At 40.6% G+C, this 19,646-nt stretch overlaps 1 protein-coding gene across 1 annotated transcript in view; it reads right to left on the bottom strand.

Moving 5' to 3' along the window:
* Positions 1-5,525: 5,525 nt before the first annotated feature.
* Positions 5,526-19,646, bottom strand: part of LOC132869217 (GTP-binding protein REM 2-like) — an 82,167-nt gene continuing 68,046 nt past the window's right edge. Inside the window, exon 6 of the mRNA XM_060902555.1 lies at positions 5,526-6,319. Within this exon, the coding sequence (XP_060758538.1) occupies positions 6,021-6,319 (299 nt within the window). The 3' untranslated portion in view covers positions 5,526-6,020. The remainder of the gene's footprint in view (positions 6,320-19,646) is intronic.

Below are 19,646 nucleotides of genomic sequence, written 5' to 3'. Positions count from 1 at the left end.
TCTTGCATTTTACCTGCCTTATTGTATTTTAGCTTATTTTCGATTCTCTTACTATTTTTAATTACAGTGCCTTGCAAAAGTATTCATACCCCTTGAACTTTTTCACATTTTTCCACCATTTTTCCACACTGAAATCGGTCGGAACACCATGCCAAGCACAAAAGCACCGCTGCACAGAGCGCTGGACAACCCAGATGTTAAAACAGCAACGAGCTCACTGCAGTCCATAGCGAGGAGCACAGGCATCACTCACGGTGCTTCAAGGCCTTCTGCTGTAGGAATTGCACGTGGCTTGAATTGATTTGGTAATACTTGTGTATCATTATAATCATTGCTATTCGTGTCATTGTCTGAAATACTCGAGGAAATCAGTGAAAAAATGTCGCTGGTGCTATCTTCCATTTTGTTGAATATGGCCGTGTACTGGAAGTGATGTCACACCTTACAGAAACCATTCAGAAAGCAGCTCGGGTGTTTCCGGCAATATTTCTGTCTTTTTCTGTACAAGTGTGATATAATGCATATGGTGCCTTGAAAAAGTATTCATACCCCTTGAACTTTTTCACATTTTTCCACCTTACAACCACAAACTTAAAAGTTTTTTTTTAAGATTTTATGTGATAGACCAACACAGAGTAGCACATAATTGTGAAGTGAAACAGAAATGATAAATGGTCTTCAAAATTTTAAACAAATAAAAATCTGAAAATTGTGGTGTGCATTAGTATTCAGCCCCCCTATGTCAATACTTTGTAGAGCTACCTTTTGCTGCAATTACAGCTGCAAGTCTTTTGTGGTATGTCTCTACCAGCTTTGCATATCTAGACACTGAAATTTTTGCCCATTCTTCTTTGCAAAATAGCTCAAGCTCAGCCAGATTGGATGGAGAGCATCTGTGAACAGCAATTTTCAAGTCTTGCCACAGATGCTCAATGGGATTTAGGTCTGGACTTTGACTGGGCCATTCTAACACATGAATATTCTTTGATCTAAACCATTCCATTGTAGCTCTGGCTGTATGTTTAGGGTCATTGTCTTGCTGGAAGGTGAATCTCCTTCCCAGTCTCAAGTCTTTTGCAGTCTCCAACAGGTTTTCTTCCAGGATTGCCCTGTATTTAGCTCCATCCATCTTCCCATCAACTCTGACCAGCTTCCCTGTCCCTGCTGAAGAAAAGCATCCCCACAGCATGATGCTGCCACCACCATGTTTCACAGTGGGGGATGGTGTGTGCAGGGTGATGAGCAGTGTTAGTTTTCCACCACACATAGCGCTTTGCATTTAGGCCAAAAAGTTCAACTTTGGTCTCATGTGACCAAAGCACCTTCTTCCACATGTTTGCTGTATCCCCTACATGGCTTCTGGCAAACTGCAAATGGGACTTCTTATGCCTATCTTTCAACAATGGCTTTCTTCTTGCCACTCTTCCAAAAAGGCCAGATTTGTGGAGTGTATGACTTATAGTTGTCCTGTGCACAGATTCTCCCACCTGAGCTGTGGATTTCTGCAGCTCCTCCAGAGTGATCATGGGCCTCTTGGCTGCTTCTCTGACCAGTGCTCTCCTTGCTCGCTCTGTCGGTTTAGGTGGACGGCCATGTCTTGGTAGGTTTGCAGTTGTGCCATACTTTTTCCATTTTTGAATGATGGCTTGAACAGTGCTTCTTGAGATGTTCAGAGCTTGGGATATTTTTTTATAACCTAACCCTGCTTTAAACTTCTCCAGAACTTTGTCCCTGACCTGTCTGGTGAGTTCTTTGGTTTTCATGATGCTGTTTGTTCTTCAGTGTTCTCTAAAAAAACACTGAGGCCTTCACAGAACAAGTGTATTTATGCTGAGAGTAAATTACACACAGTAGGACTCTATTAACTAATTAGATGACTTCTGAAGGCAACTGATTGCACTGGATTGTATTTAGAGGTATCAGAGTACGGGGGCTGAATACTAATGCACACCACATTTTTCAGATTTTTATTTGTTTAAAATTTTGAAGACCATTTATCATTTTTGTTTCACGTCACAATTATGTGCTACTCTGTGTTGGTCTATCACATAAAATCTCAATAAAAAACTTTTAAGTTTGTGGTTGTAAGGTGGAAAAATGTGAAAAAGTTCAAGGGGTATGAATACTTTTTCAGGGCACTGTAAATATTCTCTCCTTTATGCACTGGGTGCTCCTCTGTCATAATAATTCTCACTATATATTCAGACAGCACTACAAAATGGCGACCCTTCTGTGTCTGTGCTGCCACTACCCTCCTCTCTCTCCACAGGTGGACCCATCTATGCCCACCAAACCTGGGAGCAAGCCTGGGCAGGTCTGTTGACACAACAGGAAATCTGGGAGTTCCTGGAATCAGTATTTCCACAAAAAGGTGGGGATTCTGATTTACATTCTTGATGTGCTTCACCCAATCAAGCAAGAACACAGCATGTCTCTGTGAGTATTCAAAGGGGTACTCATCAGGCTTTGATGCATTCTGGTTATAATCAGACCTCCATGCATCAAAGCCTGGTTCAATGCAGGGCACTAGGAAATGCATGATTAGTGAAGGTGGTGTGTGTACACGGGGATGTTCAAAAATATCCACGAATACCCACCACTGTTTATTTCCTTGGTGAAAAGCATAGTGTGGAGGTGACTGTTAGCCCAGGACTCACCCATCCACTTATCCTGAGGACAGATTGACCGGGGTTGAGAACATTAATAGAGCAGTTAGTTGTGGATTGGTCCTGCTGTAACATGTCATGGGGAAAATCCCACGGCAGATTTGCTGGGGAGGTGGTCCCAGGGCCGTCCGCCTCATCTCTACGTCATGATGACATGGAGAGTAGGGAAGGCCCCGTCCCTCACCCTCTCTCAGGAAATCCCTAGTGGATTTCCCTTCTTGAGCATACACAAGACGAGACTTTGAAACATCCTTTTGACGAAGTGAGAGCAATCGATGGCCAAAACCTCCAGCCTGACATTGCCCTTTCCTACTCATATTTTTCTATTATTAAGGATGGCTTATACTGAGTGACACAGGACACTCAAACTAAAGAAGAAATGACACAATTGTTGGTTCCAAAGAGCCTTATGGAACTTTTATTCCATGTGGCTTGTCATAATCACATGGCTAGGCATTTCAGTCAGGACAAAACACTAAAATGTCTCATAGCCCACTTCTATTGGCCAGGGGTTTCAGCTGATGTTGTTAGGGGTGGTGGAGGTGTGGTGAGATAGGATCCAAAAGCAGAACATTAGATAAGCCCCATGGCGTCTTGAATGTCATTAACGAAAATTGGGAGAAAGGAACTTCTGAAAAAAAAAGAAAAGAAATTCCATCCATTCATGACCTGAGAGCAAGACTCCCCGCACTGAGTCACATAACAGAGGAGAATTTGCTACAGGCACAAGAACGCTGATACCACCTGTACAACAAAGGGACACAGCAAAGAGAATTTGTACTGGGAGATACAGTGCTCAGTTCACTGCCCATGTTGAGCTCAAAATTACTCACCAAGTGGCAAGGGCCTTTTGAGGGCACACAGCAAATTAGGAAAGTTAACTATGAAGTCAGGCACACAGATAGGGGCGATGCGTGTTAAATTTATCACCTCAATCTCCTGAAACTGTGAAGAGAGGGGGTTCCTGTGGCTCTGGCAATGGTAGTTCCTGAGACAGCAGAGCTGGGACCGGATGCAATTCCAAAAGTCTCCCCTGTGGAGACCACCACCTCTCACTGTCCCAGATAATGCAGGTTATAAGATTGCAGGAAGAATTCTGTGATGTGTTTTCACCCCTTCCTGGTAGTGTGAAACTCAGAGCACGACATAAAGACTGCCGCAGGGGTGGTAGTGTGCAGCTGCCCATATTGGCTCCCCGAACACAAGAAAAATGTGGCTTGGGATGAACTCCATGCAATGCTTAACATGGGGGTAATTGAGGAGATGCACAGCAACTGGAGCAGCCTGGTGGTCTTAGTTCCCAAGACCAAAAGGATGGTCCAATTCTGTGTAGACAATAGAAAAATCAATGTGGTGTCTAGATTTTAATTTATTTTTTTTATTTTTATTTATTTTATTTGCCTCGCATTAATGAACTGCTCAATCGGTTTGGCACGGCTCACTTTTATTTGACACTGGATCTAACAAAGGGATATTTGCAGATCCTTTTGACTCCATTATCCTGTGAAAAAAGTTAGCCTTTTCCACTCTGTTTGGTTTACACCAATTTGTCACTCTTCCATTTGGATTGTTTGGGGCCCCAGCGATGTTTCAGCATCTCATGGACAGAATCCTCTGTCCCCACAGGGCGTATGCTGACTTATTATTTATAGTAATGACTGGCAGCAGCATTTACAACATCTAAAGGCTGTCCTAAGGTCACTGAGGCATGTGGGACTCACAGCAAACCCAATGAAGTGTGTGATTAAGCAAGTGGAAGTACGGTATCTGGGCTTCTACTTGGGTCATGGGCAGGCATGTCTCCAAATTGATAAGATTGCAGCGATTGTGTCCTGCCCAAGAATTAAGACCAAAAAGGGGGTGAGGCAGTTCCTGAGGCTGGCTGGTTATTATCGGCAGTTTGTGCCTAATTTTTTGAACATCATCTGCCCACTGACTGACTTCACTAAAAAGGGTGCACCAGATCCAGTCCAGGGGACGGAGACATGTGAGTGGGCTTTTGCACAGGTTAAAGTGGTTCTGTGGGGGGGCCCGCTATTGCATCCTCCTGACTTTTCTCTCCCTTTTCTTTTGCAGACTGACCTGTCAGACAGAGGGGTAGGGGCTGTTTTGTCCTAGGTGGTGGATTGGGAGGAGTGTCCTGTACTGTACATCAGCTGCAAGCTCACAATGCAAGAGTCTAAGTATAGCACCATTGAGAGAGTGTCTGGCCATCAAGTAGGCGGCCCTCACTCTCCGGTACTACCCTTTTACCCTCTGTTCTGACCATGCCCCCCTCCAGTGGCTCCACTGCATGAAGGATGCCAATGTGCAGATCGCTCATTGATATCTATCTCTTCAGCCCTTCAAGTTCAAGGTGGTCCACAGGCCGGGGGTGCAGATGGTGGTGGCAGATTACTTCTCCTCTACTGACTCCTGTGGGGAGTCAGGTTGAATCAGCAGGTAGCATATGATGCGTTATCCCTGTGTCAAGTTACTGGCTGTTTATTTGTATGCCTCTGTGTGCCTTTCAGATGGCCAGTAACCAGAGAGAGCAGTGTCACCCCACGTGTGTGTGTGTGTGTGTGTGTGTGTGTGTGTGTGTGTGTGTGTGTGTGTGTGAGTGAGAGTGTGTGTATACACATATTAGTGTTCCTACGCACTATAAGTAAAAATCACTGAAAAGTGAAAATAGCACAAGAATAAAAGAACACACCTGTATTGTGAATCCTGCCTCCCAGTTCCTCATTTACCCCATCATAAAAATGGTCAATGTGCTGATTGTTGATCAAGCTTCATGATGCTGATATTGAAATAATGGCACAGAAAGCCATCTTAAGATTTTGAAATTTAATTTAATACATATTTAATACACCTCTCAGTAATGGAGAATAGACTTTTGGGGATTTATCAAGTTCTCATACATACAAGTTCAGTAGCACATTCAGTAATGTGATTGTAAAACCTGTGAAAAAAAGTTTAATTCTACCATTTGAACAGAAAATTGATTTCCCCAGGGTACTGGATTTGGAGCTGAATTTCTGCAGCTTGTAACAATTTAGTTAAAGATACACAAATATAGCAGGATACCACAAATACTCACAGTAACTGGAGTGCCAATACTATTTGAGTCAAAACATTTTTTATCGTGAAGCATGCAAACTACATTAGTTCTGTCAGTCAAAAGCCTACAGTTTTATCTGTATCAAATGCTATACCTGGCCTTAACTATTAAGGTTTTTATTTTCTTTCTGTATTTCTTATTTCAAGACTACTTCATATATTGAAATCCCTTATGTAGGCTTTGGTTCTTCAATTACTCTTCTCCTGCTCTTACCTTGTCTCTGTTTTTCACCCTCTCACTCTACCTATGACTCACAAAGCTCCAAGATCGTGACAAGAGCGAGATTTCTGCCTGAAGAACTTTCCGACATCACGCTCTTTTTCTCGGGGATAGCGTGGTACAAGGTTGGACAGGAATCGCTTAGCCCGTGTACTCAGGCTCTCATAGCGACCTCCCGTTGCTCCCTCGGCCCCGACAACCCCAAAGGACCCTATTCTTTCTCCTCGTGCTGCCCGAACAGCCAGCTCCAGAAGCTCTGCTGTGCCATGGTCCAGAGACGCAGACAGCTCCACATAAGGGGACTCATAGAGAGCAGCGTTGGCCTGAGCCTCTGTAAAACAGACAAATGGAGCACTGTGAAATATACAGCAACCTTTATGGATATCTTTTTTCCTTTTACTCCATATATTATGTATAATTCTTTTGTCTATGGATGTGATCAGACTATTGTTTGCTTTAAATATTAATCAGGTTAATATTTGTTTGATATTAAGATTTGTTTTGATTATTTACACAAAAATAACTACAAGCTTGCAGCTTTTGTTTTTACTTGGGCATCTTTCTTTGGAGTCATTAATCAGTGTGTGCTGGTGAGGAAAATAATTAGGTTCTTGTCTCATAACCACAATATCTTTCTTAATAAAATTGTGCTTTGCACATTATTATAACCCACTTGATGGAATAGAAACATGTGAAATGTGTTTGCTAATTACTTCAAGGCTAGCTCTTAACTATTGTATTATGTTATTTTCCATTGGACATATTACCTAGAGTCATGTCTACAGCTCATTTTCTTGGAGGTAAACAAAATGGCGTAACCTTTCCAGAGGGGGGTGGGGGGAAATCACAAAAATTGACAGATGTGGACAGGACTAAAATCACAAAGATACAGTTGTAATTATGTTTGATACCCGACCTCCACAGTAGTGTCTGAAATAGTTACAAACAGCTAATACAGTATAAAGTAAAAGAGTGTGACACATGTATGTTGCAGTTAATAGAGTCTGTGAGCAACCACATTCTTCTAAGGTGCCCACTCCTGGAGGTTATGTATCTCTATTAGAAAGCACAATCCTCACTCTTGTGTATCTGAGACTGCTAGTGGTGGGTAAGCTCAGATATTGTTCTGAGCACTCATGTAACCCAAACGCAAGGCTCCTGAGAGCCTGATCAAGGATATCAAGAGCTCCTGTCCAAATCCATTAACATCCACTGACCTTTACAAAACAGCCCCGGTCAAAGTCACTAAAAGCACTGACTACAGTGTACTCAGTAATGTACCTGCTTTGAAAACATGGCTGCTTCAGTTCCTGTCTATGCAACTGCAAATACAAAAACCAGACTCAAATCCACCTCTGTGTCTTTTGGTGGTTCGAAATGTCATGACCTGTGCATAAACAGAGGATTGTGTCCCTGTCAAATCCTGTTCTGTTGTCCCTTTGGCTTTCCATTTTCCTTATTTGGTTTATGCTTCCTTTTTTCTTCTGTGTTGTCTCGATAGTTTATTATTAATAAGTATAACTAATTATCAGTTGAATTTATATAGCACGTCTCATACCCAAGGTCACTTTACACTTAAGGGGAAAAGTCCACCAAAAGAAGGTCAGGATGTCATTCCAGTGGTGTAGCTACCACAGTCCCACCAAAAGGCACACGAAAATAAGTCCCACACCACCTGCACAGCCACTGCGATGCCCAGAGGTGGACAGTAACGAAGTACATTTACTTGAGTACTGTACTTAAGTACACTTTGAGTATCTGTACTTTACTTGAGTATTATTTTCTTTGGAAACTTATGACTTTAACTTCAGTACATCATACTTTTTATTCCACTACATTTCTATCAAGGTCCTCGTTACTATGAAGCAGCTTTGAAAGTGGATTTTTTTTCCTTTTCTTTTCAAAAATGTGATTGGTTTTTTCGCAGGCGACACTGAGACAGCCCATCAGTAATCACTAGGGTCATGTCGATAGACTGTATAAAATCAAGATCAGTGATTTCTCAGCAGCTTTATTTAACATGATCAGTTGATGGCAGAATGGAAGGAGGCAGTTCTTCTGGGGAATGCACACACATGTGGCTATAGCTAGAACCCATGTTTCAGCTTTCTGAAAGGATTAAAGATTCATTTAGTTTTAAATGTTTGCTTTGTTTGCCGAAAACAAACCACATCACAGCCTACAAAAACTTGCCGTCTGACCTGCGGAAGCATATTGAGGTATATAAATGTGTATTCCAAGAGAACGCTTGTAATGAAGTTGTCTGTGCTTTTAGAGCTAGCGATAACATTGCAATAGCCATGCAGTCTGGTTAGTCAAATGACTTTCTATGGATTTTCCCACCAAGATGCCATAACCTTGTCCATGGCTAACATTAACACATAGCTAGTTAACTTGGACACTGTTATGGCCCTTTTCCACTACCCTTTTTCAGCTCACTTCAGCTCGCTTCAGCTCACTTCAGCCCGACACGGCTCGCGTTTCGACTACCAAAAACCAGCACGACTCAGCTCGCTTCAGCCCTGCTTAGCCCCTAAAACTCGCACCGTTTTGGAGTGGGGCTGAAGCGAGCCAAACCGTGCCGACTGAGGTTGGGGGCGTGAGCAGACACTCCCCTGTGCGCTGATTGGTGAGGAGGAGTGTCCTCACATGCCCACACACGCCCCGCGAGCGCGCTGGGATCTGTAAACACCGCAAACCCGGAAGAAGAATAATTATGAATTACGAGAATTTCTGAAGCCTTATGCGCCTCGCCTCATCTATACGCTCTTGCCAGTATCTGTCCGCGTTGTCGGTGACAACAAGCCACAGCACCGAGACCAGCAACACTAACGACTCCATGTCCTCCATGTTTATTGTTTACTATTCGGGTCGTGAGACTACCGCTGAAAAGATCACTGAATCAGTGACACGGAGCATCGTGGACGAGTTCGCGGAGCGCAAGGCTCGTCGTATGCCCTTCAAATAATGCGCGCAGTAGGCTATTGATGTTTTATTATGAGCCATGTACAGTATGTCGCCTAATGTTTTTTTTTGTTTCTGAGTTACATGTTCGTTTGAAGGATTTAATGTACAAACTAACATAGTTGCACCCCGTAGTGTTGAAATTGGTAAACACAGTGCATTCAGTGAGGTTTGCACCGCCCTCCTTTTATTTCTGACTCTTCCTGTCAGCGTTGCAACCTCTGAGCGCTCATTCGTATGCCCTTCAAATAATGTGCGCAGTATAGGCTATTGATGTTTTATTATGAGCCATGTACAGTATCCTAATGTTTTTTGTTTCTGAGTTACATGTTCGTTTGAAGGACTTGATGTACTAAATAACATAGTTGCACCCGGTAGTGTTGAAATTGGTAAACACCGCAGTTGCGGACATTTTGTAGCCTAAAATGATGTTATGATAAGCTTTAATAAAGGGCCCGGTCATTTGCCCCGCCCCCGGCCCGGCTCTGACTTGTTCCGCCACTGTCACTGATGTCACTGTTTGCGCTGCTTAACGGCATCACATGACGTCCACCCACTTTCGCTAACTCCACCCAATGTGTCCACCCACTTCCAGCCAGCACGGTTCAGCGCGGTTGTAGTCGAAATGCAACTCCAACAGCCCCGCTCAGCTCGACTCAGCTCGACTCGGCACGGCACGGCTCAGCCGCGTTTGTAGTGGAAAAGCGGCATTAGTTAGCATGTAAAAACAGAGTTAGGCTAATATGAATAACATTAACTTATGCTTAGCATAATCTTGCCAAATAAACAGAATGTAGAAATCTTTCTTTTCTAGTAGCATTAGCTACCCAATATGATTTTGAGTTTGAAAAGAGTTTGCTAGTTAATGGTAAACCACCATGATGGCACAGCATGTGTTCATTTTGTGAATTCACATTTCTGTCTTTGGTAACAGCATTAGGTATTATAAGCGGTGTGGCAATAATACAATGATGCATTGACAGAAAATGTACTTTTAATACTTAAAGCATATACGCAGAGCCATGGCCTCACTTTCATTTATAAATGCCTTTCATTTCATTTCATTTATTATACAGGAATTTTTTAAAGTAACAGACAGTTACAGTTTAAAGGGCCTGGCTCAGCTTCAGCTGGTTTTCAGCAGGTTCCTGTTCTGCAGCACATAAAACAACAGGAGTACAAGACACCAACACCAGACTGACAAGTATAAACACCACAATACAGTACAATAACAGCAACAAAAACGTGGGACAAGGATAAAAGTAAACAAAAGAAAACAATATTACACAGACATAAATCAGTTAAGGTTTTGAATAATGTCAGTGTATGTAAGTATATATGATGTGTTAGTGGTTACAAGTATAACTATTCAGCAAAAGAAATATATAAGCCTTTTTAAAATGAGTAATAGATGGTATTATTCTGATGTGGTGTGGAATATTATTCCATGTTTTAGTGTAAGTGTGAAAAAATGATCACTGGCCATAGGTGTTTCTAAAGGCTGGCACTGTAAGAAGTGCCCTAGTTACTGATCTTGTTGTCCGCCCCTGTTGCATGTTAGTTGTTGGAAGGAACACAGCAAGACTAGCTATGGGACAGTTTGATTGTAGCTGAAAGTAAAATGTCATAGCATGGGTGTTAATGTAGTTCTGAAAAGTGAGAGCATTTGAGTGGGTGAGTGCAGTACAGTGATGTGTCCAACTAGGAAGTTGATGGTGGATCTTAAATGCTCTGTTGTATAATCTAGCAATTGGTTCTGTGATTTCTTTTGTAGTGAGAGACCAAATAGGAAGACAATAAGATAATGTTGAAAGAATAATTGCGTGTAAATATGTGTGTGATACTGAGGGTGACAAATATGGTCTGATCTTACTATAAACATATAGCTTCTGATTAACTTTACTTGCTAACTTAATTGTATGTTCTCTGTAAGTAAGATGTGAATCCAAGATCACACCAAGATATTTATAGGTTTTTGTGGTCACAAGGTTTTGATTTGAAAGGGTAATAGGGACAGAGATGGACAGGCTTTTCCTTTGGGAATAAAAATACATACATTCAGTCTTCTTGACGTTGATGGTTAAATGATTTGTTTCCAGCCAATCATGAAGATGCTGAAGGTCAGATAATAGTTTTAAATTAATAATGTTAGGGTCAGAATCAGAAAGAAAAATAACAGTGTCATCGGCATACAACAAACAGTTTGAGAATTTACAAATGCAAGGAAGATCATTTATATACAGCAGGAAAAGTAACGGACCAAGTATACTACCTTGGGGGACACCCATATTACACTCTAAAGCAGGGGTGTCAAACCTGATCCATAAAGGGCCGTGTGGCTGCAGGTTTTCATTCCAGCCATGCAGCAGCACCCTGATTTGGCTTATTCAATCAACTGACACACCCACCCTTTAATCAAGGGTGGGTGTGGCTGCAAGTATTTGACTGTGTGAAGACAGTTCAGTTGATTGAATGAGCCAAGTCAGGTGTGCTGCTGCATGGCTGGAATGAAAACCTGCAGCCACAAGGCCCTTTATGGATCAGGTTTGACACCCCTGCTCTAAAGAGTCAGATCTTTCATGACCAATCTTAACAACTTGTGACCTATTAGTGAGATATGAAGACAGCATTGAGATCACAGAAGAAGATAACTGAAATGAGATAAGTTTGTCCAACAGAATCTGATGGTTTACAGTATCAAAAGCTTTACGGAAATCAATAAAAATAGCACCAGTTATATGGCCTTTGTTTAAAGAGTGTCTAATGTGTTCTGTAAATAATAATAGTGCCGTCATAGTTGATCGCTTGGCACGAAAACCATGCTGGGAGTCATTGAGCCAGTTTCCATTTTCAAGGTAAAAACTTAGTTGATTACAGAGGATTTTTTCAAGTAATTTGGACATTACTGGAAGGATTGATATGGGTCTATAATTTGATATACTAGTGGGATCATCAGATTTAAAGATTGGAGTGATTTGGGCAGTTTTCCAATAAGAAGGAAAAATAGAGAACCTAATACAGAGATTTATAAGATGATGGAACATAGGTATGAAAGTGCTAACATGAGTAAACAGAAAGCTAGTATTTAAACCACATATATCACAAAAATGAGAGTTTTTCAAGGAATTCATTACTTTAAGCAGTTCATCCTGTGTGATCTCAACAAATGAGAACTGATCAGGTGTTAAAGAAGAAACACCAATATGATGAGAGGGAGTTGCAAAATTAGATGCAAGTTCTTTCACAGATGTAACAAAATAATCATTAAAAGCTCTTGCAATCTTTTCTGAATCAGAGATAAGTGTACCATTAAAAGAAATCTGAAAATGTGTATTCTTATTCTTTACATTGTCTCCTGTAATAGTTTTAAGTGTCCGCCATAGTGCTTTAGGATTAGAGGCAGCTTGAGTTATTTGATCTTTAAAGTAGGCCACCTTTGCCTTACGCAATTCAGCGGAACACTTATTTCTTATCAGTATGAAATCATTTTTACTTTCAGCTGTTTTGTTTAATCTATAAGTTTTTAAAGAAGCAGCTTTTTGCTTAAGAAGCTGTACTAGTTCTAAATTAACCCATGGTAGTTTCCTCTGTCGAACATGCAATTTAACAACAGTGGTGAACTTTTCACGTACTGTGTCAATTTTGGTGTGAAATTGGGATAGAATTTGATCAGGGTTATCCAAGGATAACTCATAATCCCAGTTGATGTTACTAATTTCATCATTAAACTGGGGCAGTTTAGAGTTTGGTATTTTTGTTAAGAATTGAGGAGTGTGACTTTTTGGGGGCTTAATATTTTTCCTTATAGCAAAAATGAGTGAGTGATCAGAAATCGCAGCGTCTATTACTCCAGATATTCCATATTTAGAAGGCTGATTTGTCAAAATTAAATCCAAAACTGAACTACGGCTTTTACTATATCTGGTGGGGTCTTTAATTAATTGATGAAGACCAAGCTTCAGTGCTGCAGCTTTTAACGGTTTTGAGGAACCATCCTGCCAATCCATATTAATATCACCCACTATAATGAGCTCTTTCGTAGTGACTGATTTAATTATGCTCATAAGCTGCGTTGTGTAGACAGTTGCATTGACATTTGGGGGTTTATAAGTAACAATAATTGTAATCGCGTGTTGCGAAGTTAATTTTAGAACTAATTGTAATGACTCTGATTCCATTTTGAACGGTAAGATAGAGTGCGCATATTTCTGATGTATATAAATAGCGACTCCGCCACCAGTTTTATCAGTGCGGTCTCTACGGTACAAAGTGTAATTATCTATCGAAAGAAATGAGTCAGGGATATTGGATGTTAACCATGTTTCAGAAATTGCCATTACATGAGCTTTAGACTGCTCAAGCAAGATTTTAATTTCGTCTAATTTAGGGGCTAGACTTCGTGTGTTTAAATGACAGATTTTAAGACCTCGGACCCTTCCAAGCTGACATGTTGTTGGTACTTTTCTAGGACGCAATGTTCTACGTGCTTTAACAATGACAGTGTCAGAATGTGGATCAGAGGTTAAGGGTAGAGAAATCGGAGTTATAAGGTTTAGAGGTAAATTAAGGAGGTCATTTGCAACAGGGGGCAAACTTTGCGTTTGTAACATTGTATTAAATAAACCGAGTCTGCAACAGTTTACATGATGAGCATACAGTCCCCAGAGATGCAATAGAGTCAGCAGGAAAACATTAAAATCAGGTCCCGGGTTAAGTTCAATATTTCCAATATATAAGAGAAGAGATATCAAGAGTCTCGAAGAGGTTAAAAATGAGGTTAAAAAATATTTCACCCTTTTATCACCAGAATCCTTTGAATTTAAGACCTCAAGAATGGCATAGGAATAGTTTTAAGCGTTAACAATAAATCTAATATAATAATTTTTACGATTAAAGTGATTCATACAGGTAGCGGTCTGAGTTAATGACCTTAATGTCTGTAACGTCACAGCAGGAAGTCTATTGGTCTCATCGCCATTTCCGCTATACTAAAACACAGAGCTGACTGTAACTCCGATCCTCCATTTTGAGCTAATTTATCACCATGCCCCATAGATGTGTTGCTGACCGGTGTAGCAACATGACAGAAGGTGGATTTATGTTGCATTCATGGCCCAAGAATGTTCAAACTGCAAAGATTTGGACGTGTTTTGCGAGTTGTTCACGGACACATTGGGCGGCTACGAAGTGGTCTCTCCTCTGCTCTTCACATTTTACTGAAGACTCATACGAGAACTCTGATCTGTTGAGGAGCGTTGGCTATAAGCCTGTATTGAAAGGGGGTGCAGTACCAACAATTAAAGAAAAAGAAAACAAGTATTTATTTTATTTTATTTAAAGGAAAGTGAGTTCAGTTGCACCAATTCTCCCGGAGTGAGCTGAGGGTTGTTGGTAAAACCCGGGACGGAACATATTGCTTGGGCAGTGACCTCCTCGCGGTTGTTGCTAAAACCGGTGACATCCCGTTCCATCCCGGGTTTTAGTAATTGCCTGAGCTGAGCAATAATGGTGGAGTACTCAGTAATGGAGAAAATGGAGAATGAGTGGAGCAGCCATCTTATTTCTGTGCTGGATATTGCTGCCATCTTGCCCTTATGTGGAAGAAGCGACTGAATGGAGAACTGAATGAACAACTGAAAGTCAGATTGTTTCAAAACAAATCAGTCACAAGATCGGCCTTCAAGAAGCGAGAACACAGACGGGTAAGCTCCGACTCTTATTTGGATACAAAACAACAAAAACGACATACATTGTTTACCTGCATTTAGATTAATACATGTAACTTTTATTGTGTGTTTAAGTTACCAGTATAATATTATTTAATTTGCTTCAGAATGTGTTTGTCTCAGTTCATCTGATTATTTAATTAGCCTTTTATGTTTTATCAGTGAAAATGCATGCATGTACATGTATGTTGCATAAGTTATAACACCTATCCTGTTTTAATTAGAGTCAACCCACAATAAATGAAGTCAAATCAGTCTTAGTTGAGCAAGTCGGTGACGGTATTTCTTACTTTCACCATAAATTGGTATTGATATGACTTTGGTCTATAGCTGTCAAAGGCCTTGGCCTTAAAGCCAGTTACTGCTGTGATGTCACGCACTCAGGGCTTGCTGGCTCAGCGGGGCAGCTCAAATGGCAACTTTGGGGTTGATTTTAACTCTCAAAAATATATATTTCTTTTTAATTCCCATTTATGCAGCATACAAGAGTCAAGGATGGAGATACTATCCACTCAGAAATTTATTTAAAAATAAAGGATCTGCGTATCTGCTTTAAGTATTTTTAAAAGCAAATACTTCAGTACTTTAACTTAAGTAAAAATTTGACTGTACAACATTCACTTGTATCAGAGTTACATTTGACCAGTGGGATCTGTACTTTGACTTAAGTAATGAAGTTGGGTACTTTGTCCACCTCTGGTGATGCCGGTGGATTGTATTGTAACAAATACAAATCACTCAGAACACCGCACCATGGATCCACAAAGTGAGCACAGAAGCACCGCCACACAGAGCGCTGGTATGTCCCAAACCACCTGCACAGCCGCAACAACACCTCTGAGCAGCATCACTCGGAACCCCACACCAACTACTGTACTGCTGCACAGAGCGCTGGACGACCACAATGTTAAAAGAGCAACGAGCTCACTACAGTCCATAGAAAGGAGCACAGGGATCACCCACGGTGCACCAAAGCCTGGAGGGAACCGACGCCCAAAACTGGGTCCAGAGCTACACCACAACCAGCTGACAAAACAGTCAAACAAACAAACACAAAAAAGAAAAACAAAAGGGAAAATAAATAAAAATAAAAAGCTCCGGTGAGAAGCGGCAGCCAGAATGCGTACAGCGTACTCTCAACCGGAAACGGAATTGTTTGCAGTCCCTGTGTGAAGCTGATCCGAATATGTAATAATTGCAGAATTATTTGTATGCAACATAAATCAAAGCAACATAAATTAAAGATGATAACAATAAGTAACAGCAGCTAACTACGGTAAGTAACCATCACAATAGTGAGCATCTCACTATTTAACAAAGCATGCATACAAGCTGCTGATGAGATACTTCACACTGCAAGTCATGTTGATAGTTTTGTGTTTCTTCATACAGCATCGCAGAATGTTTGAGTAGTTTGAGCATGTTCATTTCGGATCAAATAATTCAGTTAAAAGTGCTTGGGTTAAAACTCTGTGGTTTATTTAGGAACAAATGCAAAATCATTAAGCCTGATTCAAAACAATTTTGTTCATGAATAAGCAAAATGATCTGTGAACTGCAGTACTGTAATGTTAGATACATTCACCGACAGTATATTCAAGATACTTTGACTTGCTAAGATATTATTTTTAGATCAGTATCAAATGATACTCAAGGTTTCAGTATTAGAACTTGCCAAAAAAAAAAAAAATCATGGACTTGTTTCCATACTAAACATTATACCCAGCCACAATTTACTTGTTCAGTTCTGGCCTATTTTTGTCTGGTAGTATGTTGACTCAAGCACCCAAGCAAGAAAACCCAAGCATTGGGGTTTTGCCTTGATTTCCTTGATTGCCTTTCCCCCCCAAAGATCACACTTTAATAAACACATTTGCACAGACATTTTACAGCTGTTGTGTCTTCACAAATTACTTTTGAACCTTGGACTGATTATTGTCCAATCCCAAATCCCCAGGAGTCCATTCACTGACTGACATCACAATGCACTTGCATGTGTTCATTGTCTGGTGCAAAGTAGTTTTGTGTGATTGGAAATTGAAGAATAAAACCGTATTATCTATATCTTAATGACAAGCTCATTAGACCAAGGAAATGTTTAAATCTGTGTTCTCAAATTTGTATAATTATTAATTACTCTCAGAGCATAATATATTACAAATGTTGGAAGTTTGGGGTTCAAGTCACAGCACCACCATACTGTTCAGTCCTTGAGCAAGGCCCTTAACCCTCTCCTCCAGAAGCTCCTTATCATGGCTTCTTAACAAGCTGAGAAATACAAAGACAAGACACTGTGCTGAAATGTACTGTATACAGTACCAATCAAAAGTTTGGACACACCTAATTCAATGGATTCTGTTTATTATTATTGATTAAAAGACACTTCATGTCTTAAAGTAATGATGGACTGTCATTCTTCTTTACTTAGTTGAGCAGTTCTTGACATAATATGGATCACTACAGTTCTGTCAGAACCACTTTTGTCAACGAACACACACACACACACACACACATTATTATATATATATATATATATATATATATATATATATATATATATATATATACACACGCACACACTAGTGCATCTCAAAAAATTAGAATACCATGAAAAAGTTCCTTTTTTCATAATTTAATTCAAAAAGGTAAACTTTTATATATTTTATATTCATTACATGTAAAGTGAAATATTTAAAGCCTTTTTTGTTTTAATTTTGATTATGGCTTATAGCTCATGAAAATCAGAAATCCAGTATCTCAAATTATTAGAATTATTCAAAGATCCTAAGATCAATCAAAAAAGGATTTACAATACAGAAATGTCCAACTTCTGAAAAGTATATTCATTTATACACTCAATACTTGGTTGGGGCTCCTTTACCATGAATTACTGTATCAATGCGGTGTGTGGCATGGAAGTGATCAGTCTGTGGCACTGCTGAGGTGTTATTGAAGCCCAGGTTGCTTTGATAGTGGCCTTCAGTGGATCTGTATTTTTGGGTCGGGTGTTTCTCATCTTCCTCTTGACAATACCCCATAGATTCTCTATGGGGTTCAGGTCAGGCAAGTTGGCTGGCCAATCAAACACAGTAATATCATGGTCAGCAAACCATTTGGTAGTAGTTTTGGCACTGTGGGTAGGTGCTAAGTCCTGCTGGAAAAGGAAATCAGCATCTCCAAAAAGCTCGTCAGCAGATGGAAACATGAAGTGCTCTAAAATCTCCTGGTAGATGGCTGTGTTGACTTTGGACTTGATAAAATACAGTGGACCAACACCAGCAGATGACACGGCACCCCAAATCATCACAGACTGTGGAAACTTCACACTGGGCTTCAAACACCTTGGATTCTGTGCCTCTCCACTCTTCCTCCGGACTCTAGAACCGTGATTTCCAAATTAAATGCAAAATGTACTTTCATCTGAAAAGAGGACTTTGGACCACTGAGCAACAGTCCATTTCTTTCTCTTCTTAGCCCAGATAAGACATTCTGACATTGTCTTTGGCTCAGGAGTAGCTTGATATTAGGAATGCAAAAGTTGTATCCCCTTTCTTGAAGATGTCTGTTCGTGATGGGTCTTGATACACTGACACCAGCCTCAGTCCTCTCCTTGTGAAGCTCTCCCAAGTTCTTGAATCAACTTTTCTTGACAATCCTCTCAAGACTGCGGCCATCCCTGTTGCTTGTGCATCTTTTCCAGCCACCCTTTTCAGCAATGACCTTTTGTGGCTTACCCTCCTTGAGGAGGGCATCAGTGATCATCTTCTCGATAACAGTCAAGTCAGCAGTCTTCGCCATGATTGTGGTTGTGTGTACTGAACTAGACTGAGAGATACACTGTGTTCATACTGTTTTACTCAAACTCGAAATGAAATATTCTAATATTTCGAGATTTTTTTATGCTTTTGTACTGTATGCCATACTGATTAAAATTAAAATAGAAAATGCTTGAAACATTTTAGTTTATGTGTAATGAGTCTATAATATATAACATTTTCACTTTCTTAAATAACTGATGGAAAATATTGAACTTCACAATATTCTAATTTATATATATGCGCAACAACACTGCAAAAAATGAGATCTTAGCAAGTGAAAATATCTTGAAAATTGCTGAAACGATCTAGCATTTCCTGTTAGAAGAATACAAGACACCAATTCTGAGATTATTAAACCTAGTTCCAGATTGTAACTAACTTATTCTAAGATGTCTTATCAAGTAAAAACATCTGTCCATGCAGCAAGATAATTTCACTAGTATCAAGTAATTTTCTCCTCAAATTCAGTTTTCAATTTTTTTGCATTGAAACCGTATTTGATGGGAGGCTCTGTTCTGGGACCTCCCTGCCCTTCCATGTAACAATGTGGAAAGCCTTGAGGCAGGGAGAGCACCTCCCTTTCCTTCCACGTGCTTGCGTGGAATGGTTAAAGAAGGGAGGGCAGCATCAATGGAAATGGCATGGACTAAGAGGTCTCCCTGCCCTTCCACATGCCTACATGGAAAGCCTTGAGGCAGGGCAAGCACCTCCCTGCCTTTCGATGTGTGTACATGGAACGGCTAGGCAAGGATAGTGGCAACAGCAGAAATGGCATGGATTAGGGGACCTCCCTGCCCTTCCATGTGCCTGCAAGGAACAGCTAAAGCGGGGTGGTGGTGGCAGCAACAAAAATCTATGGATTAGGGATCTTAGCCTCTTTGACAAGGGCTAAATGCAATGATTAGGTGACTGGGTCAACACATCTCAAACTGTAGCTCATGGGGGTGTTCCTGGTATGCAGTGATTATCATCTATTAGATAGTGGTCCAAGGAAGGACAAATCAGTGAACCACAGAAGAGCACCTGCACAATTGCTGGAAAGTTAATGCTGGCTATAATAGATATTAGAATGCATAATGCATCACAGCTTGCTTTGTATGGCTGACAAACTGCAGACTGGTCAGGGCGCTTATGCTGACTCCTGTCCACC

The sequence above is a fragment of the Neoarius graeffei genome, chromosome 2, assembly GCF_027579695.1.
Source record: "Neoarius graeffei isolate fNeoGra1 chromosome 2, fNeoGra1.pri, whole genome shotgun sequence".
NCBI lineage: Eukaryota > Metazoa > Chordata > Actinopteri > Siluriformes > Ariidae > Neoarius > Neoarius graeffei.
This window is presented reverse-complemented; position numbering and strand designations above follow the sequence as displayed.